Source organism: Lepisosteus platostomus, chromosome 11 (assembly GCF_059453375.1).
Source record: "Lepisosteus platostomus isolate fLepPlt1 chromosome 11, fLepPlt1.hap1, whole genome shotgun sequence".
Classification (NCBI taxonomy): domain Eukaryota; kingdom Metazoa; phylum Chordata; class Actinopteri; order Semionotiformes; family Lepisosteidae; genus Lepisosteus; species Lepisosteus platostomus.
The window spans coordinates 31,835,240-31,858,709 of NC_142621.1; the positions used below are offsets into that span (position 1 = coordinate 31,835,240).

At 39.8% G+C, this 23,470-nt stretch overlaps 1 protein-coding gene across 3 annotated transcripts; it reads left to right on the forward strand.

Moving 5' to 3' along the window:
• Positions 1-890: 890 nt before the first annotated feature.
• lpxn (leupaxin) lies at positions 891-23,239 on the forward strand. 3 transcript variants are annotated; one of them, XM_088599162.1, is made up of 10 exons: positions 891-1,247; positions 1,815-1,906; positions 5,982-6,052; positions 6,718-6,817; positions 10,581-10,877; positions 11,629-11,805; positions 12,405-12,486; positions 14,861-15,009; positions 16,324-16,611; positions 17,612-23,239. In XM_088599162.1, the coding sequence occupies exons 1-9, from the start codon at positions 1,235-1,237 to the stop codon at positions 16,591-16,593; spliced, it is 1,251 nt and encodes a 416-aa protein (XP_088455288.1). In that variant the 5' UTR covers positions 891-1,234; the 3' UTR covers positions 16,594-16,611; positions 17,612-23,239. The 3 variants fall into 3 exon arrangements, with proteins under 3 accessions (XP_088455288.1, XP_088455286.1, XP_088455289.1); XM_088599160.1 differs by having other exon boundaries at positions 892-1,247; positions 17,875-23,239; XM_088599163.1 differs by lacking the exon at positions 1,815-1,906 and having other exon boundaries at positions 893-1,247; positions 17,875-23,239.
• Positions 23,240-23,470: the final 231 nt, after the last annotated feature.

Sequence of the window (23,470 nt, forward strand, 5' to 3'; positions counted from 1 at the left end):
TTAAATTCCATGAGAGTTATGACACAATGTTATTTAATTGATGACTGGGGAGTCCAGATGACCATATAGTAAGAGAGATACAGTCTACCACTCTGTTCCAATACCAGCATCATAAGAGATAAGAAAGAAAATATTCCTCATTCCAGATGAGCATCTGACAAGAATCAAGAACCAAGACTTGCATGAGACAACAGGAACTGACTAGACATCGGAAAATTTCCTGAAATCTGAAACTGCCCATTTTCATTGACCAGATACTGAACAAACTTGTGATCTAAATAGCATGCCTGGCAAAATGAATAATGTCATAAGGTCTTGGGTAATTGTGCAATGTTATGATGATTAGTTTGTACAGTTATAAAACTTCACTTTAGTTTATTTACTAAGTTGTATCCACAAGACATGCAGTATGAAGCACGCTGTTGCATAGTCCCCGCAGTAACGTTGTAATAGCAAATGTCTTAGTATTAGAGATTTGAGGATATTCTACAAACTACTCATCAATTACTTAATGACTGTACATAATGACATAATGTAACAAAGAGATCTGTTTCCAAAGAAATGAAATGTAAATACACATGCACATAATTTAAAATATTACCCTAAAAACACCTATTATAAAGATGTGTAAAAATAGCTTAAAATAATTGGAAAGTAAATTTGAAATAGAAAGCCTTCACAAACTCTAATAAACAACTAAATTATTCTAATTCGATTATATGGTGTACCATAAATAAATTCCAAATACTGTAATAAAAAGTTCTGAGTGATGTTAGAAAGCTGCTTTACTTGAAGACGTTCACTGCAGGTTTCTGATGAAAAGGGAAGATCTGAATGGTTTCGAAGGTAACTGACAGGAAATGGTGCAGTGTGTTTTAATGTGATCTGTGGGTGTATGAGTTAGTAACGAAACTGAGTGACTCAGATTCACTCGGAGTTTGAATGCTGTGGGGAAGTAAACTTTTTTTTTTTACTTTTTATTTCAATACATGATCATCAGGGTTGAGACACTTCAGATTATATCCGAAAACCATTGACATAAGATCACATACGTTCACAATAGCACATGACAGCATCTATGCAGGCCACACACACTTACACATAGGCTGACAGGATGAAGCTCTGAGTTTCACACACACACACAGACCTACTCACTAGCCTAGACTGCAGCGCTGAGATATACTGTACTGTACATATTCTCCCAAAACAAAGCCATTTAAACAGCAGCATTGAAATGGATGAATTAGGTAAGTGTTTTAATGCAATTTTATGTTTAGTAGGAGCATTTGATACTGTATACGTAAATGTATTGTATATTTCAGAGATGTAATTGTTTTTTATTTTTCAGTTCAGCAGGTCAGTTTTAATGACTGAGTCAAAGATTTGAGAATTTAAGAGTTACTGGCAATAGAATGTTTTATTTTGTTTTGAATAAGATTCAGTTGAGCGTTTTAGGTTTCCGAGGTCTTAGACATGGCGTGATCTAGAGAATAAAGTCATACAGGACAAAAGACATTGAGAATATATAAAGAAACAGATATATAGCAGTATTTGAGAAAAATAACTGCAAAGGGAGTATTTTTAAAATTTGTTTTGAGGTGAGGGCATGAGTGAGGAGGTGTCACTCAGGATAACAGAAATGTAAAAGAATAAAATGGCCACAGTAATAAAATATTTCATACTGTAATTACATTGCACGAGTACACACGCTCTGCTGAAACAACAAAGGACAATTCTGATTTGTGTGGATAATAAGAAAACTGGTGATGTTAAGGACAAATACAATAACAACAATCACTATTATTATCTTGTAGACAGCTTACTGGAGGAGTTGGCTGTGAGTTCTTCCCAGAGTTCAGAAGGGCAAGATAATACCTCTACAAGAGGCAGCAGAGGAGATAACTGGGTAAATGGGTGATTTTAGAGGAAATTCTTTACACCAGTGATGCATAGTTCTGTGCTTAAAAAATTCATAATTAAAAAAATCTGGTTACTTTTTATTTAAGAGTAAAGATCTATTTTGAAATAAGTCATCAAAGAGAACTTGATGTAGAGCAGTCAGTTATATATTTATAAGTATTAAGCTTTAAGGACTTGCCCTAAATGTATTTTCATATTACTGTAAATTTGTAAAACCTTTATTTTTCTGTTGCTAGACAATTTAACCTGTAAATAAATGACTGTGTACATCCGTGGCTCTCAGAGGAAACTTTTAATGAACAAATTTCCATGAAGTGAAAAAAGTAAAAATCTTTTAAAGGATGTAAGTCTCTGATACAGTACTGTACATCTCAATTTTCAGAAAGTCTTTGGCAACATCCACTAGGTCAACTGAACTCTTTCTTAAATGTTTGCTGGTTCATATTTAATGGATTCAAAACTGGATTTCATGTACAGTATAGCGGTCTTAAGAGTAATCTGTGAGATGAAATAAGAACCTGAATCCTCCATCTCTTGTCTGAAGATCCCTATGGAAACACCTATTGAGTTGCTGAAATTAACAGCAGCACCTGTATTCTGAACTGAGTTAACTGACTCCCTTTCACTCCTACATTCTAGGAACGTTCAGCGTATGTCAAATATATCACTGACACACAAATGTAGTTTATGAAATAAAATTAAGTGGAATGAATTATTGAAAGATCATTTCAAATGAAGGGTGTCAATATTTTTGTCTAATAGTATAGGAATGAAATGTACCAGACTACGAATCGCTCACTGGTTGACTATGCTGATGATACTGTAAACGGTAAACGCAGGGAAAGGTATCGCTATTCAACAGCAGTGTAAGACACAGAAAGATTTGCAAACAGACGCAAATCTAAAGCAGGGAAAAATTGTAAGGCATAAATAAGTACAGTTCTACACATGTGCAGAATGTGTAATGTGCAGAAGACATAGCAAATGTATTTTCAAACTTTGTTAAACAAGCTGTTTGCAAGGATATACAAGGACTATTTAAAGTAAATTCTGCTATGCAGCACATTTTAATCATTAAGTAGAATCTACAGAGAAGAATAATAAATTAAAGGACAGGCTCAATAAGGAAATACCATTAGCTGTTAATTCCCTCTAATCAGACATGTCACTAAGATTAAATAGCTAAAGGGGCTATTTTGAATTTTTAAAAAAAGTTTCATCTTCACTACAAATTATATATAACTATGACATTAACAGTAGCAGTTTTTTTAATCAAAAAGCTTCCAGTCTTCTTAACCTTTTCAATAATAAGTAAAGGGTAGTAAATATCCCCTATACCTTGGATCAAATGTACATGTAAAGACTCAGACATCTCAGAAGGAATCCTGTGCATCAAAGACTTACAACAGCCTATATACTATATATTTAGTAAAGATATAGTCGACCAATCCAGCTACATTTTTAGGGCCATTCATAAACATTTAGGAAGAAGCACAACTATTTCTCTATGTACACCTGTTATTGGCTATCTAGCAAAAAGTACCATAAGAGTTTAACCGTATGTATTTATCTTATTAGAAGATAAGGAGATTACATTCTTTAAAGACATTTATTCTGAGCAGAAACTAATGGCATGTCTGTCATGCAGACAATTTTTCTGTTTTTTAGGAGTTTAGCACTTTATTCAGTTTATCCTAAGCAGATACAGTAGCAGCTTATTTGTTCTTGTTTTTGTCAAATTTCAAATTGCACGTCTCCTGTTTTACTTTAAAGTCTACTGTACATTGTTATTGTGGATGCATCTCAGGTCCTGGGGAGCCCTAAACCAGCAGGTTTTGTGGGCCATTATTAAATCTCCAGTTTCTAAAGATTCAGAGATGCTCCAATCGTGATCAATTAAACAAGGGATTTGTTAAATGAAGTCATTTCATTTAAGAGCTAAAATATAATAACTTGTCAGCCATCAAGGACCAGAGATTTCTTAATTGGATAGATTACTCACAAGATTCGTCACTGGATGGACACGCCTATTCTAAGAGCTCAGATGAAAAAATCTTGTTTCCATTTGAATAATAATAGAGTTCAGTGCAGCTGTGGGACCCTAGTCCATGTATAATCAATCAATATATAATCAATTCTACCTTTAGACTGACACAGTCTAATGTTATCTGATAGTTACCTCTACAAAGGTCTTCCGGCTGTGACATACAGTAGAGCATTAACACAGAAGGTGGAACTGAAACATCAATAGGGAAGTTGAGAGAGGAATTTAAAACTTACACCTCCCCATAATATATACTGCCCAAGCCAAACTGGACTTTTTAAAGACGTCTGATTGGAACACAAGGAAAATAATTCTTCAGAGATTTACTCCAGGTACTGAAGTAATAAAATCCTATGTGGGATACTTACCTGGGCCACACAATGTAGTTGAAGTTTTGTATTCATACAGCATTTTGATCTTAGTGACGCTCTCATTTTAATGCACATATGTTTAAGGAGGGATTTAGTTTGATAATCAAAGCATCTTAACCATAGGGACTAGGCTTGGACATTAGTTCTTGAAAAAATGCAATTCTTCTTCAGTTGTTAATTTCAATATCCAAGTTTGAAGCTTGTTTCAGTTCTACTTGCCTCATCACATCAGATATGATTTTAACCCACAACACTTTCATTCAGTCTTTTATATATAAAAATGCGGCATGTTCTCTTTTGATTTCTGGTGCTGTATGGTTCTCTTTGCTGGGACAAGTGGGCTGACCTTAACTAGACCATTCAAGGATTTTACACATCTCAGTCCCCCTGCAATGCAGATGTGTTCCATCCAGCATGACTCAGCCCTCATCTAGATAGATGTTTTATTGATCATGGGTATGGAATTCGGGCTCCTCCTACAGTAGGTTCTGGGCATTATCCTGGGAATGTACCTGGTCACCCTTTGTACCTATTCCAGAGCAGCAGTGTCGATTTGGGGAGGTCTAAGTCAGTCTGGGGTCTGCCTTTGCATCTTCTCTTTAAAGATGAAAACAGACATCCAGTGAGAAGGAGTAAAATCCAAGCAACTGCATGGAGAAGAAAAACACATTGATGAAATCAGAGAATGAGAAAGAGAGAAAAATATGGTTAGAAGCCTCTAATTTGCTTAAACAAACAGGAAGTCTCGAGATATTTTCAGTATCACATCATTTGCAAAAATGTAGTATTAACTATATCAAATAAATTGAAGTATTAATTACTGTACTATAATGTCTTATTTATTCAGTGATGCTGCACTTATTTCTTTTAAAAAATATTGTTTGACCCAGGTGACACTGAGCATACAGTAAAAAACCCATTAAAAAACACAATTTGTTTTCTTATTCTCACATAGCCTCATGTATATGTTATTATTTTTATACAGCTGTACTTGAAATATACATCTTCTGCTGTTCCTTTTATTCGCTTGTGTTTTGTCTTTTTTAATGTAAAGAATGGATTACCAAGACACGTTCTGAAAGTGGAGATAAGGATCATTTTAAACTGAGTTTTCACACTATAGAACCACAGTTTCAAACTGGCATCAGACTGGTCATTGTTTGAACAAGTATTTGGTCAGAGAGTATTTTCTGTTTTCACATTCCTGCGTGTTATTTCAGAAACATATATTTCTAAACTAAGTTTACCCCCATTTTGTTTTTCCAAATGCTAAAAAAACAACACAGAAGTTAAATAAGTTAATTCCGTAGGCTAACATTTCTCTTAGGGTTAAGGTTGTTTTGTTTTTGTGACATTAGAAACTGGATGTGATAATTTTGCAGAAGATCAAAGCAACAAGGTGGTTTTATCAGAGCTTCTTAGAAACACCTTATGTGATTAAATCAACAGTCCATGCATCTGTATTTCCTGTCTCTTAATATTCTGCTAAAATGAGTTTTTGCTTTTGCAAAGTAGCATTCTCTTCTGTGGTTTAAGATGTTCTGTATTGCTATTTTTTATTATTTGGTTTTAATGAAGCTGTTTAGCAAAGTAAAAACTAAATGCTGGCTGAGTAGTCTGTGTCTCATGTACCTTTGCCTTATCAGGTCCAGCCAGTCTACACCACCAAACTCCCAGCAAAACCAGCACAAGAGATCGAGAGTGAACATGTATACAGGTGAGACTGATATGTTTTTTTAAAAATATTTCTGAAATTAAACACACAGAAGGGAAAAGAGACAGAATGAGTCTCAGAATCAAAATGCATCTGCACACACGCAAAATTCTTCCCCAGACTAGTCACTGTTTAGTCCTAACTTAGTCTAATAACACATCCTGAATGTTGGATTTATTATCAGCTCTAAATTGCTAAACCAAATGACTTTTGATATTTAGAATATTCTCAAACAAGCATGAGTATTCAGTGGTAATGTACAGCCAAAACTGAAGCAAACAGTTGAAGCTAGAATGTCTACATGCACAACTGAAAGCTCAGATTTTAAAATGAACACGTACACAAACAACAAGACACATCTACCCACCTGAATACCTCCCTTCACAGACAAATACACATATACAGTATATATACTGTATATGCAGGCAGACATAATTTTAATTATGACTAGATTAGTAATGATGTGTTTTATCTTAAAGTCTAATTTATCCGAAACTACAGTAAACCACAAGATTTTGTCTTGTAATTAACTGATACATTACATAGTGTACACATGGCAAATTGGTCGACTGTTCTGCTGTTTCGGTTAAATATAACGTGGTTTCTGTGGTCACACCTGCTGCAAAACTACATACAAGGGCAGGAACTGTTTTTCCTTTGTATACTAGTGAGGTACCGCACCCTGAGGAGGCCTGTTTGCTCAGCCCCGGATCAGCAACACGGGAGCTGGATGCCATAATGAGTGGACTGCTGGAACTGGACCTGGGGGTGAGAGGCCACAGACATCGTTTCCTTTCTTCCTTCTTTCTTTTTATTACTCTAGTCTATCGAGTCCAGGCCCAGAGAGTTTACAGGGTGCAGGCCCACAGAGAGAAGAGTTTACAGGGTGCAGACCTACAGAGAGAAGAGTTTACAGGGTGCAGACCCACAGAGAGAAGAGTTTACAGGGTGCAGGCCCACAGAGAGAAGAGTTTACAGGGTGCAGACCCACAGAGAGAAGAGTTTACAGGGTGCAGGCACACAGAGAGAAGAGTTTACAGGGTGCAGGCACACAGAGAGAAGAGTTTACAGGGTGCAGACCCACAGAGAGAAGAGTTTACAGGGTGCAGACCCACAGAGAGAAGAGTTTACAGGGTGCAGACCCACAGAGAGAAGAGTTTACAGGGTGCAGACCTACAAAGAGAAGAGTTTACAGGGTGCAGGCACACAGAGAGAAGAGTTTACAGGGTGCAGGCCCACAGAGAGAAGAGTTTACAGGGTGCAGACCCACAGAGAGAAGAGTTTACAGGGTGCAGACCTACAAAGAGAAGAGTTTACAGGGTGCAGACCCACAGAGAGAAGAGTTTACAGGGTGCAGACCTACAGAGAGAAGAGTTTACAGGGTGCAGACCTACAGAGAGAAGAGTTTACAGGGTGCAGACCCACAGAGAGAAGAGTTTACAGGGTGCAGACCCACAGAGAGAAGAGTTTACAGGGTGCAGACCTACAAAGAGAAGAGTTTACAGGGTGCAGACCTACAGAGAGAAGAGTTTACAGGGTGCAGACCCACAGAGAGAAGAGTTTACAGGGTGCAGACCTACAAAGAGAAGAGTTTACAGGGTGCAGGCACACAGAGAGAAGAGTTTACAGGGTGCAGGCCCACAGAGAGAAGAGTTTACAGGGTGCAGGCACACAGAGAGAAGAGTTTACAGGGTGCAGACCTACAGAGAGAAGAGTTTACAGGGTGCAGACCCACAGAGAGAAGAGTTTACAGGGTGCAGACCCACAGAGAGAAGAGTTTACAGGGTGCAGGCCCACAGAGAGAAGAGTTTACAGGGTGCAGGCCCACAGAGAGAAGAGTTTACAGGGTGCAGGCCCACAGAGAGAAGAGTTTACAGGGTGCAGACCTACAAAGAGAAGAGTTTACAGGGTGCAGACCCACAGAGAGAAGAGTTTACAGGGTGCAGACCCACAGAGAGAAGAGTTTACAGGGTGCAGACCTACAAAGAGAAGAGTTTACAGGGTGCAGGCACACAGAGAGAAGAGTTTACAGGGTGCAGACCTACAAAGAGAAGAGTTTACAGGGTGCAGACCTACAAAGAGAAGAGTTTACAGGGTGCAGACCCACAGAGAGAAGAGTTTACAGGGTGCAGACCCACAGAGAGAAGAGTTTACAGGGTGCAGGCCCACAGAGAGAAGAGTTTACAGGGTGCAGACCTACAGAGAGAAGAGTTTACAGGGTGCAGACCTACAAAGAGAAGAGTTTACAGGGTGCAGACCTACAAAGAGAAGAGTTTACAGGGTGCAGGCCCACAGAGAGAAGAGTTTACAGGGTGCAGGCCCACAGAGAGAAGAGTTTACAGGGTGCAGGCCCACAGAGAGAAGAGTTTACAGGGTGCAGACCTACAAAGAGAAGAGTTTACAGGGTGCAGACCCACAGAGAGAAGAGTTTACAGGGTGCAGACCCACAGAGAGAAGAGTTTACAGGGTGCAGACCTACAAAGAGAAGAGTTTACAGGGTGCAGGCACACAGAGAGAAGAGTTTACAGGGTGCAGACCTACAAAGAGAAGAGTTTACAGGGTGCAGACCTACAAAGAGAAGAGTTTACAGGGTGCAGACCCACAGAGAGAAGAGTTTACAGGGTGCAGACCCACAGAGAGAAGAGTTTACAGGGTGCAGGCCCACAGAGAGAAGAGTTTACAGGGTGCAGACCTACAGAGAGAAGAGTTTACAGGGTGCAGACCTACAAAGAGAAGAGTTTACAGGGTGCAGACCTACAAAGAGAAGAGTTTACAGGGTGCAGACCTACAGAGAGAATAGTTTACAGGGTGCAGACCCACAGAGAGAAGAGTTTACAGGGTGCAGGCACACAGAGAGAAGAGTTTACAGGGTGCAGACCTACAGAGAGAAGAGTTTACAGGGTGCAGACCCACAGAGAGAAGAGTTTACAGGGTGCAGACCCACAGAGAGAAGAGTTTACAGGGTGCAGACCCACAGAGAGAAGAGTTTACAGGGTGCAGACCTACAAAGAGAAGAGTTTACAGGGTGCAGACCTACAAAGAGAAGAGTTTACAGGGTGCAGACCTACAAAGAGAAGAGTTTACAGGGTGCAGACCCACAGAGAGAAGAGTTTACAGGGTGCAGACCCACAGAGAGAAGAGTTTACAGGGTGCAGACCTACAGAGAGAAGAGTTTACAGGGTGCAGACCCACAGAGAGAAGAGTTTACAGGGTGCAGGCCCACAGAGAGAAGAGTTTACAGAGTCCAGGCCCACAGAGAGAAGAGTTCAGAGTTTCTGAGTTCAGACCTAGTGAGAAGAGTTTATTGAATCGCTCTCAGGGAGACGAGCTGCTGTTACACCATGACTGGGCGAGTGGAGTTGACTCAGACACACAGCAACACGCTACAAAGAGATGCAGGAGAAAATGAAGGATGCCATGCCGGTTTCCATCACTGTCCCATTCCCTTGCTGAATGATGCTACAGTATATAATAATGTTGCTTTAGATACTCAGATGAACGTTCTCTCTCCATTTTTATCTCCCAATTTTATAGGAATCGTGTTTTGAATATGAGGTCATGATAATAGGAATTTAGAAACAACATACTGTACTCCAGAAGCTTATGAAGACTAACATAAATTTTACAGATGGCAAACAATAACTTGCCACAGTAATGTACTTAACTGGAAAAAGGGTGAAATGTAGATCAAAGCTGATTACATAAAAAATAAAGCAATCTTACATATAAGGCTATGTAAGTTTTACTGCATTTCTAACCTAAGGCATACACTCCACTAAATTACACATGCACTTCAGCAAGTTTTTGTTTAACTTCAACACCAGGTCCCTAATATTTCAGCTCAGTCATTCTTATTGTTGAAAGGAAAAAAACACACATCTCAGGTCAAAGTTGGGATGGGTGATAACTCCCATGAAGGGACCGACCTGGCCAGAATTCAGTAGTATTAGTTTGGCTCCTGTCCTTATGCAAGGTGACTTAAAGCATTAAATCACAGAAATGCATGAAGATACGATACAATGACATGACTGCCAAGTGCAGACATGGGCCTCAGGTGCTGTGTGAAAAATGTTGGTACAGTGCTTACATTAAACGAATGGCAAAAGAGAAAGAATACTGTATGTACTGTCCCAATAAACATTGACAATAACAAGCATATCAGGACAATGATGATGTGTTAACAAATACAGATTCCTAATAAAAATTCCTAATGTGAAAATATTCTCCACCTAATTAATTCATTAGGTACTCTTAAAAATAATAATTTTGAAGTATGAAGCTGCAGGATATGGAAACATTATACAGACAACTCTTCGGCTGCCTGAAGAAAAGGACTCCACTTGAAATCCTCGGTTGGCATGGAAACAACATTTATTTTGGCAGTTTAGATATTTACTTTTGGATGAGCTCTTTCATATATTTTTATTTCAAACGACAGTGTATTTTGGAAACCATTTACAGTTGCCATGTTACACGAAAAACAATTCCAGAATTCCCTGAAAACGTTCGATCTCTTCATAAATATTTTTAGCTGCCTGACAGATCTCCCTCCTCTGCGCTACCGGTCCTCGCAAAGAGGGGAAAGGAGAAAGAGAAGGAGCCTGAGAAGAAGGACAAGGCGATGCACAGCCCAGCAGAACCGGAGACAAAGACCACTGGCAAGACACCCAACAAGACGCCCACCAAGACAGCCCAGCACCCTCTGGGGGCAGAAGGAGCCTCCATAGACCACCTTCTTGGTGTCCTCAGCTCTGATATGGAGAAGATGGGTGTGCAGACTGCTGCCAAAGGCCATTGTGCTGCTTGTGGCAAGTGCATTGTGGGAAAGGTACTATAAAGTAATAGAAGTCAATGATGCGCACTTTAATAAAAGCAAATATTAACTTATCTGAATGTTCCTGAATGTTGTTTTAGAACCGGGCCTCCTTAAATATTAAAATAATATGCTTCATATTTGCTTACTGGTAAAGTACACGCCCTGGTACTTAATATTTTCTGGTCCTTATATGAGCAAACAGGTTCTAAAGACCTTTTGTTACCTTGTTGTCTAAGATGATTTGCAGAAATGTACACAAATATGTGCAAATAACATATTAAATACAGTGTCTTGAACAGGTATCCATTCCCTTCCAGTGATGCCCCCTTTTGTTATTTAACAAATGATGTACAAACATTTTTGAAGTGAACGTTTTTAATCAAACTTGAATGCTCAGATTCTATGCGTTAATGGGTAAACTGTGACAAAACTTCATCCACGATCCCCAGCCAACTTTACAGAAACTGAGCGAGTCTGCAAAGCTGGTAGACATCCAAAAAGTAATTGATGTCAAAGATGATTCCAACAAGGATTTGCTCAGGGGGTGAATGCTTATGCAATCAACATATTTTAGCTTAATGTTTATTTTGCAGCGCTTGTCGACATTTAAATCCTTTCCTCCATAAACGTGCTCAGTTTTACAAGGCACTTTATACTGCTTTCCTTCATTAATCAGTACGTTTACAAGAGTGTGCAGATTGGGAAACCTGACATGGATCAAACTTGTTTCTTCCCTGCTTTATTCTTCTCTTTCTCCGCTCAGGTGATCACAGCTATGGGCATGACCTGGCACCCAGAACACTTTGTGTGCTGTGTGTGTAAGGAGGAGCTTGGAGTTTCATGCGGTTTCTTTGAAAGAGATGGAAAACCCTACTGTGAGACAGACTATCAGAATATCTTCGCTCCTCGCTGTGCGTACTGCAATGGACCCATCTTGCAGGTACAGTTATAGTCAATTTCACTTGGAAATCAAGGAATTAAAGACTGTTTCTAAAAATCGGCTGAACAGGGGATCTCCAGGACCAGGGGTGAAGACCATTTAAAGATACCAATTTATCTATCCTAGGAAGTAAGAGGAGACAAAAACACCCACCAAAAAACAGTATGAATATATTGCACAAAGAAGGTGCCCCAGTCTAAAATCTAACCCAGTACTTAAGTACATAAGGCAGCAGTGTTAAACACATTGACACTGTGCCATCTGTGTTTGTTACAATGACTTTCCATCAGTGTATTCCCTGTGCTTTAGGGGTGTTCAGGTAGAACTTCTTGAATGTTAAAATGGCCTCTTGCACCTTCCAGTCTGACATACATTAAATCGGCAGGAGATCTTGCTCAGTACATGAGAAACACAAATGTAAAGAAATAAAAAAAGCCGAAATCAACATTCCAGCTTCACACTGGATGGGTTCTGGTTGGATCTCATTCTGCTAGATGACGCAGTAACGCTTTTTACACGACGGTATCCCGAAAGCTAAATGCTCTGTAGAAGGATGTATGCTGGTAGGATTGTATCCAGCAGTGTCATCTCCCCCACAGAACATCCTGACAGCACTGGACCGCTCCTGGCACCCAGAGCACTTCTTCTGTACAGCATGTGGACATGTGTTCGGCTCAGAGGGTGAGAGACTGAAGCAAACACACACTGACACGTAGACTAAGGACTCATTCACTTAGTGATGGTAATGTGTAATAACTGTAAATTACTTTAAATATAATAATAATAAGCATATTTATTGTGTGCTTTCTACAGGTCTCGTATTTATTAACAGAACTGTTGCTCATAGCAGATAACCTAGTGCATGAAGCATGTACTACAGCTGAGTTGTTTACAGTACCTACAGTATAATGATTAATAAAGACAAATATATTCAAATATTTCTCAAATACCACCAGCCAGGTTTTCATTACACAAAGGTGCACAAATGATTACCACTTTCACAAGGCCGACTCTTGTTATGCTAAATTTGGCTCTCTTCCACTCTGTCCAGCCTCTATGTTCCTGACCTTAGTCCCAGCTCCGCTTGTGTCCTAACTTGCCCAGGGCTCTGTATCTCATGCCTAAGGCGATTCCTGTGCTCTTGGCCCCACCACTTGTGAATGTTCATTACTGCTGTACAGACAGGTGTACATAGTGGGCATCTTAGCTTCCCTGTCATAGTCACCAGAAGATGTCTTACCTTCAGTGCTGTAGCACAGGCTTCATGCATCACACTTTATAGAAACAACTATCAATCAAACAAATGTAAAGCTAAATGTTGCTAATTCCTGTCTCAAGCAGATATAATATCCAACACATCATTCAACAGTAATGGGAGAGTAAGGATTTTGCTTTAGTGAATGAATTCCAGTCTTTGATTATGTAGTACAGCTGGTCATACAGTAGCATATTGTTTGTCCTAGATCTTTTGACGGTAATTTCGTTTCCTTTGATTGTTGTGAAATAGGCTCACTGTTTCTAAATCTTCTGGCCCCTGTCTTCCCTGACTCCAGCAACAGGAGCCCTACATTATAGATAGATAGATAATACTTTATTAATCCCATAGGGAAATTGATGTGTTACAGCAGTCCAGCCCAAGACAAGCAAAAACAGACATCAGAATAGTTATAAAACAAAAGACAACAAAATAAATAAATAAATAAATAATAAATACATATGTGTGTTCAAAATGTGATGATCATAGTCACTGTAAAAACAATAAAATATGTGCAAAGTGTGCATAGGTTTATACAGACTGATTGTCCAAAAAGTACAATGGAGCAAACATGCTGTCCATAGAGGAGCAAATGAAGGGCTAACAGTGCTAGCCTAGGGCAGCGTTATACAGTACACCCTGCCCTAGGGTTATTATTATGTCCACCTGGCTTTCTATTGTTAGCTCAGATTCCCCTGTCTAGACCCTTCTTTCCCATTAGGAATAAGTCGCCTCCCACGCTGTGCAAATAAGATCTCATTAGTGCACTTCGTTGAGGGTCTATTTGGAGCCCAGTCAGTAGATACCAGTCAGTAGGCCCATAAACATCAAGGTGAGTACAGAATATTATAGCTTCACTATTTCACAGGCGTACTGCGTATCCTGTGTCACTCAAGCAGCACAGGAAGTTGTTAATGCAAAGCTGATGCCTTCTCCTTTCTGCAGAAATAGTCATCAAGAATTAAAATAACTATTTAGCTAGTAAAAGTTTTATTACAGTAAAGTGGGTTGCTTGGTTATTTTAACAGTTCTTAGCGCCTGGTCTTTGGTCAGGTTATTGTTCCCTCAACCGAGCAAGATGAAGTCAAATCTTTTGTTAGAAGTTTCTCATCTATGAACCCTTAGCAACAGTAAACAGTGTATAAATATAGGAAGAGGAAACCTCATAGTGGTCACTAAAACCACCCAGGTCTAAAATCAGTTTGAAAATTAAATTAATTCATTATGTTTGATCTCTCTGGTTAGTACTGTACCTTGGATCAAGACCTTTAGATGGAGATCTATGCTTGATTGACTCATCTCACAGGTCAGCCGCCTGTACCACCAGGATGCCTTGACTCCCATTAAATGAAGTTTTTAGTACAAGTTCAGTTTGGCTATCACTAGTTTACTATACCAGGCAGAAAATCTGTCCAAACATTTTGTAACCGTTTTTTCCAATTCAGGGAGAGCCTTTGCCTCTCCCGTCAAGCAACAAGCGCAAGGCAGGGTACACCGTGGACGGCACATCAGTCAATCGCACCGGCGAAAATATTTATTATAATAAAATAATACATATTCTAATAATAATAATAATAATAATAATAATAATAATAATAATAATAATAATAATAATGTATTATATATAACAGAATATATTCTATGTCTGGTCCCCCCCGCTACACCGCTGTAACTTAGTGATTTAATGAGGTTGTCTTTGTGTTTGAGTCATATTCACTGAGTGCGAATCACAGAAATCCGGCGCGTTTTAAAGCCCGAGCACCCTCCTGATCCAGCCCCCCATGTGGCGTGTTTTTTTAGGTTTCCTGGAGCGTGAGGGCAAGCCGTACTGCCACGCAGATTTTTACCGCCTCTATGCGCCGAAATGCTCTGGCTGTGGGGATCCAGTGAGGGAGAACTACCTGTCGGCTGCCAACGGCACCTGGCACACCGAGTGTTTCGTGTGCGCAGTGAGTTACCACCCGCCTCCGCTTTAAGCTCAGCTGTAACGCTCGATTCAGCAAGGAGAAAAAAATGTTCCTCAGGGTGCGAAGTTAAATATCTAATAGATAACTTTGAATGTATTCACAATTTATCTTTCTTTTCGTCTTCCAGCTGTTAAGCACTGAGTCTCCCTGTAATATTTGCTGCTTTGTACAATTACATTTTCACATACAGAAAGTAAAGACTGTGTAAGGCATTCAAAACACAAAGGAATTGCCTTCAAAGTATATTACTGGTCTCTTCCACACAGCAATGTGACACTCCTACACTAGAGCCTCATTTCTATTTTGGGTCACTCTTCCAATTGCTGGACCTTCCCCCTAGCAAATATTGAGTAGCATAAAATAATGGAAATAATTCATTCAGTTGTGTCCCAATGCCAACAGTGAATGTGCAGAGTTTGGATTGTACTCATTTTATATTATATATTGTATATTGTACTATACATTAGAGTATATTCATAATTTCTATTATTAGAATCTCGTGGCCTTATCTGTGTCAATCGAACGTTGCACCTCTGATCTTCTGTGAGTGTTAGAGTGTTCAGAGAAGCTTCTAGAGTTCAGATCATCAGAAAGATTACTGTATGTTTCTGATTTGTGACTGATACAGAAAACAACGTGTTGATCAAATTTGAAGGTCAGGCAGAAAATTCCACCCGGCAATCACTGTATCTAAAGAGGATGTTCACAGGTTTTGAAGGGGATTGGACTGCCCACACTGCCTTTAAAAGGCACACGTGGAAACCCCTTTAAATTGCCAGCAGCTGCAATTTACCCACACATACTCTCACCCACATGTTTACACACACACACATACTCTCACCCACATGTTTACACACACACACACTCACACACACATACCCTCACCCACATGCTTACACACACACACACACACACTCACACACACATACCCTCACCCACATGCTTACGTGCACATACACGCACATACTACATGCTTCCACACTCACACACAGACTCTCACCCACATGCTTACGTGCACATACACGCACATACTACATGCTTCCACACTCACACACACATACTCTCACCCACATGCTTCCACACTCACATACACACACAAAGCACATGCTTCCACACTCACACACACATACTCTCACCCACATGCTTACACGCTCACACACGCACATACTACATGCCTACACACTCACACACAGGCACATACTACGTGCTTCCACACTCACACACAGACACATCATCTCACCCACATGCTTCCACACTCACACCCTCTCGCTTTGCTCTCTCCGTGCGCCCGCGCAGGACTGCCTCAGCCCCTTCCAGGACGGCTGTTTCATGGAGCTGGATGGCCGCCCCCTGTGCACGCTGCACTTCCACGCCCGGCAGGGCACGCTGTGCGGAGGGTGCGAGAAGCCCATCTCGGGCCGCTGCATCGCGGCCCTGGGGCGCAAGTTCCACCCCGACCACTTCGTCTGCGCCTTCTGCCTGCGCCAGCTGGCCCAGGGCGTGTTCAAGGAGCGCGAGGGAAAGCCCTACTGCGCAGGCTGCCACCAGAGACTCTTCCTTTCGTGAGCCCACAGTTTGCTCCTGGTTCGTTCTTGGTCTTTTTCTTTTATCTAACTACACAAGTACATGCTCACTCATGTTTACAAAGCCATGATAGGTTAGGGTAAAAAAATACTGATTTCATCTCTTCTTTACTGCACGGACATTGTCGCTTGATAAGTGCACACTTCTAAATACATTAGAAATAATCTGCTGGATGGGAAGGATAAGGATGGAGAGCCAGCGCAGCACAGCGAAGTAAATCGTTTCAAAGTCACTGTAGCTAAAACACCCCTGAAGCAGAAAAAACATTAGAGGAATATGGATGTCTTTATCTCTAAATAAATCAAACAGTTAGATATTTCCTTTGTGGTGGCTCATAAGCTTTATTTTCAGATCAGAGTTGAAAACAATAACAGTTCTAAATTGGATTCTGCTTACATCATGTCTAGAGTAAGAAACACGACTGAAGGTGTTTTAAATCTTAAGTTAAAATGTAATAAATCATTTCAACCTACAGTACATGGTATGGTCATTCATCTTACATCCTCACTGCAGACAATATTGATGTCATCATAAAAACCCTTACAATGTGGCATTGGAGTAGACATAACAGAAGTGAATGATATGATTAAAAACAGGAATTTAACTTCAACTGATAATTCTGCTTCAATAATGCTGACTAGATGTCTAGATGACACGTAATGCCTTCTGGCATTTGAATGGTTGCTATCTTTCAATCTATTTGATAAAATGTCTTTCGACGAAGACTTGTGTGTGCCAAAATGTGGACAAGTTATGATAAATAAATAGTTTGGGAACAAAATAATGATGACATACTGGCAGAGGTTAGCAATGCAGTGCTGGGGCTCTGGGCTGTCCGCATGGAATTTATAGGTTCTCCACGTGTTTGCATGAGTTTCCTCCCACAGTCCAAAGACATTCTGGTAGGTAATTCATTTCTGGGAAAACTGGCCCCAGTGTGTATGAGTGCGTCTGTATTTGTGTCTGAGTCGGCCCTGTGATGGACTGGCATCCCATCCAGGTTGTATCCTGCCTTGAGCTTGTGGCTTGCCTGGATAGACTCCAGCTTCCCCCACAACCCTGTACTGGATGAAGCGGCGAGAGAAGGGATGGATGAAATGTATGCAACATCTCCCCCTAGTGGAAAAAGTGACTGTCCCGATACAGAATTACAGTACCTCAAAGCACTGAAACCTCCGGCTGCAAACATGAATGAATTTTCGCGTCCTCTCCTTGTGAGTCTGTTACATGTGAGTGTTGATTTCATTTTTTTTTTATCTCTAGAGTGGAAATATCTTCTTCGATCTACTAGATTGCAAATCTGCAAATGAGATGAAGACAGAATGAACTCACTTCATTATCCGCCACGCTTGATTCAATGTGTTATATTTCCAAATGGATTTTGAGCTTTCTTAAAGTATTAGCCTGCACAAGGTATTTTACATATGTATGTGAGTGAATTTTGAATGAATATGATATGGTTAATAGAGAATATAATAAGGCAATATGAAATAATAATTAATTGCATGTTTCATCCTGAAGAAACCCAAGGCATTTACGTATAGGAGGGAACCCCTTCACCAACCAAACTCCTACAAAGCTTTAAAAGGTCCTCCTGTTCTCAGTTTTAAAAGCACTTCCACATAGATTTTGCTTGTGTTCTCTAGTCAATGTTTTACATGATCTATATGGTTGAACTCAAAGGCTTGGTGGATGTGAATTTTTCACTCAGGTCCCCTTGTAGTCTAAAACAAATGAGTTCTTTTAGCCTGTCTGTATAGGACATTCCTTTATAAAGTACCTCAGTGCTGTTCGTTGGACTTATTCCAGAGTGGCAATATCTTTTTTTTGGTAGCATAGTCGCCACCACTGCATAGAAAATTCTAAATGAGATCTCACCAGTGTATTGTATAATTTTAACATATATAATATATATGTACCTGTATATATATGAACAGTTCTTGATTTTGATTATACACTTTTAAACTATATATCCTAACTTTGTGTTTTATTTCTTAGCCACATTGTCTGGAACACGTAGATGATATCAGCCTAAACATTTGTCATTTTCATAAGTTGTATCTTCAAGCTCTTTCTTTCCTTTTTAATATTTGTAGTTTGCTTTTGTTATTTCTACTGGACATATACCTGCTAAGATTATATGCCATCTGCCTGAAGTTTACCACGAGTGCTATCCATTTTTTAATTTCTTCTGAAGCTTCTATGGTGCTTAAGAATCCTCCCATTTTGATATAATCTGACAAGTTTACTAGTTTGCTATACAAGAATCTAAATCATTGACTTATGTCAGAAATAGCAGCGTCCTAATACAGATCCTTGTAGTACTCCAATAATTATATCACTCCAGGTTGAACATTCACACCTGTACTGTACTCTATCAATCAGTTCTTAATTTAATTTCCATGAATGCCTACTGCGGATATTTAGAGAATTCATGTTTGATAAGGAATATTATTAAAAGCCTCCTGAAAATTGACATATACATGTTTGATTTGTATTCATTATTGCTCTTGGTGATTCTGAAAACTATGACTATCTTAAAACTAAGATAATCAAGACCTGCATGTACTAAAAACATGTTGACTACCCCCTAGAAGCCTTATATACAGTACCTTATATTATAGATGATACTTATTGATAGCTTATTTCTAATCAAAGTTTCTGTACACTTTACCTTACAGACATATTAGTCTGTTCAGTAAGTACAGTAAGTGAGTATGCTCAGTATACTCAATGATTAGCCATATAAATAATTCTGCACCTTTTTGCCAAATGTGTTTTCCTTTTCTCACACTCTCACTTCATGTCTGTGAACCACCTGTTGCTTGGAGAAGCTGAGTGCCTTGATTGAGAATCCTGTGAAAAATCTCAGCTGTATTCTAGCTGTGGCAAGAAACTCCACTGCGGAGAAAGAAGAATAATTTAGATTCATTTCCTAGACCACTTCATCAGAGTCACAGGGTGGTAGGAGTGTATCCTGGCAAGCAATGGGTGCAAAGCAGGATTCAACCAGTCAGTCCTTCTCAGAGCACACAGACTCAGATAAACACATATTCACAGCAGGGCCAATTTCCCCAGAAACCAATCAATAAACATGGGAGATAACCAGAGCTCCCACATAAACACAAGGAGAACATAAAAAACTCCACGCAGATGGCAGCCCAGTAACTGAACCCAAAGCCCCAGTGCTCTGAGGAAGCAATGCTAACCACTGCACCATTCACTATGCCGCCCAAGAACAAAATGAACTTTTTTGAAAAGTTTAGTCACAGTATGAGGAACAGCTAAAGAAAAAATGTCCTGTATGTGTTTGTAGAAAAGAACCAAACCCCTCTTACCTCCCAGTTGGGTAATCTGTCACATCATAGCCAGTCCACTGAGGGATGTTTTTCAGAAAAGTAAATTGCTTTGGACAAATGGAGTTCATAAAAAAATGATATACGGAGTAGACAGGCCTGAAGCATTTCAGCTGGCTTAGGATACGTTTCGGCTGGCCTTGTTTATCAGTGTTGCATGCCAATGGCTCCCACTGTCTTGGTCTAATTCCTCTGGATCCTGATTTCAGAAATACCAGTGGAGTCTGGGTGACCATCAGCTCCCATCGCTGCCAGATGAAGGCAGCGATGAGGAAAGCACTGTCTCTTTATTTAAACTGAGCACTCTCTCTACAGGCAGCTCTTTAAAGTTCATGTTGATCTGCCAAAAGCAGACATGGACCATCACTGAGGTTGAGGATGTGAAAAGCATTGCACTGGGACTGGAGATGCTGTGCTAGCATTTATTGTGGCTCCAAATGAACCGTTTCGTCTGCAGACGGAAGACGGAACATCTGGTGCTTCTGGATTTTGGATGAAGACTTTAAAGTGGGAGAGACAAGATGTCTCTTTGGCATGCTCCTATTGTTTTTGAGCAGCATCTACAGAATTCATTTATTCTATGCAACTACTGTTACTCTTTCCAGGCAGCTCTCCACCCAGCAAATCTGTATTTGATGCTTTTCCAGTACTGCTCTCTAATGCCTTCAGTCCCACGTCACTCATAACTCCTCTCACCCTGTTTACTCCTCTACTGGCTGATTCGCCATGCGTTCCGCTCACTGTCCAGGCTGTCCTTCCTGACCCTTCTCTTCTCCCAGACCCTTGTGGCTTCAGCTGCCATTAACCCAGCATCTCTAATCAATTTCCAGAGCAAGAAAACCCATCTGTTGAGATGGTTCTTGTAGATCTTACACTCTGCTCTTGCTTTGCACCTTATATATTATCATGCTATTAATATAAAGATAACTATATTATTGTTTTTTCGCCATAGTAATACCCTACAAGATCTCATTTCTGGGACTGTGATAAGCTCATAAGTTTCAGCTAGGGGTCATGTATAGTACATTCTGTAATGAAAATGTGTGATCTAATTATATTAAAAAAAGATAACTGTTCAATGATTACAACTTGAGGAAGCCGAATTTGGTCTCTCAAATATTGACAGAAGAAATCTCTTTATCAATGATTTTCTAATTGTGGTTCCAAATAATAGTAGCATCTAAAGGTTTGTATGAAGCCTTTCGGAGAACAAATTAACTACAGGAAACCTATATTTTTTCACCTAAAGCACAGCAGATTAAGCATTTGGCGTGTAGACAAGCTGCCCCTGCAGGACTGTGATGTAAGTAAGAAGAGCAGGTAGCTTAATATGAGATTGTCCTGAAATGAATACGTACCAGTCAGCTCGAATGTGTATTACATTGTTCCTCTGATGTGGAGAGGAGAAAGGAGGATTACGTATAAGGAGCCTACAGTATGAGTATGGAAGATAGGAGAATCTTGCCTTGTCTCCTGGGATTCTGGGATTCCTTCTTTCAAATGACAAGTTGTAAACAAGCACTTAATTGCAGGACTGAAACACAGTCTACAATGTCTTTAGAGAACACTAGATTGAGTTTAGTCTTGAAGACTGTGTGGAGAAAGCTCATTCCTCAGTTGGAGGCCTTGGTACAGAAGTGTCAGGATTAAACAGTCGATGATAGTAAAACAAAGGAATAGAAGTAAAACTGCAAATTTGGTTGGAGAATAATTCACAGATTCACTCCACTTACTGACATTCCCCATCATACAGTATACTGTTTTTACACTTTTTCTTTCAATGTCATGAGCAGGAAATAATCTGCAAATAATAAGGAAAGGATCTACAAAAATTATTAAATGAAGAGTCAGATTTAATACCCACAATGCCACTGGCCTTTAACTAGACCTGTCTGTACTTTTAAATAATCGTTACACTTATACAGCACTTTTGTTATATATGGACACTCCACTCAAAGTGTTTTAAAGGTAATGGGGACTCCCCTCCACCACCACCAATGTGCAGCATCCACCTGGATGATGCAATGGTAGCCATATTGTACCAGTACGCTCACCACACACCAGCTATTAGTGGAGAGGAGAACAGAGTGATGAAGCCAGTACATGACTGAATCTATGACTGGTAAAGTTGAAGGGGTAATTTGGACAGGATACTGTACCAGGGTTACACACCAGACAATGAAGAGTCTGGGCCTCAGTTTTACATCTCATCTGAAGGATGGGCCCCTATTTCACAGTATAGTGTCCCTGTCACTATACTGGGGCATTAGGACCAACATAGACCGCAGGTTGAGCGCCCCCTGCTGGCCCCACTAACATCTCTTCCAGCAAGAACTTTAGTTTTTCCTAGGAGGTCTCCCATCCAGGTACTGACCAGGCTCACACTGCTGAGCTTCAGTAGGTGGCCAGTTGTGAGCTGCAGCATGACATACCTGCTGACAAGCTAATTCTTTAAATTAGGGATTGTGAATGGCATTAATACATTCAATATATTTACAATATATTAACAGACATGTCATATTGTCCAACATCTTCTGTACATTAATTGGATGTTAGTAAAAAATCCCTGTTATTGGATATAGCCTGAACCATAACCCTAATCATAAGGTTTTCATTATTTAGTTAATGATTTTTGTCTGACATAATTAATAACATGGTTATACTCTGTTGTATTTGGGAATCCATCATTAATAAAGTGTTAATTTATTTTCTGTATACAGTTATAAAGGAAACAAGAACCTACATTGCCAACCCTATTATCTCTAGTCTAACCAGGTTAGTAGTCTAATTTCTATGGAATTCATCCATCACTAATCCTGCAGTATTATGTAACACTACATTTGTAAGTTTTGTGTTCATGTAAAGTGTTTTCGGTGACCCTTTTTAAACACGCTATGCAAAAGAATTGAACCGTTTCGAATACAAGCTTCGCGTGGGAGCATTCGTGTCATTCCCGAGTCCGTCAAGAGAGGGCGCCCTAGTGTCGGCTGACCGAGCGAATGCTGTCAGAACCAGCGGTCTTTCAACACAATACCAGTGACCACTTCGTTATGTCTATAAGTGGGAGTGAGACTGTGATGACATTTTACGATGATAACTGATTCGTGGACATATATCAAAACAAGCTACGAAGTATTTATTTTATTCCTGATCCATATATGTGCCTCAAATTGTCATTGTGTCTTAAACTTTCTGGTTTCTGTGTGTGAGGATGTTTTTTGTTTTTTTTTCCTTTGACAGAAGACAAAATTAAAGTCTTTTGGCGGACATCATTCTTGGTTCCTTGATATAATGTTTTTTTTAAATCCTTACTACTACTGCAGCTGTAGAGAAGATGACTAAATTCTCTGATGTTCATTTGATATTGACCAGCTGAAGGTTTACACAGAACCCCTTTCTCAGATGGGTGTCGTCAGCACGTACTGTACCGTATAGCACTGTCTTGTTCACTGCATAGACGATCAGATCTCGAGGTGCAAATTCTTTTGGAGACTTTTATCTAT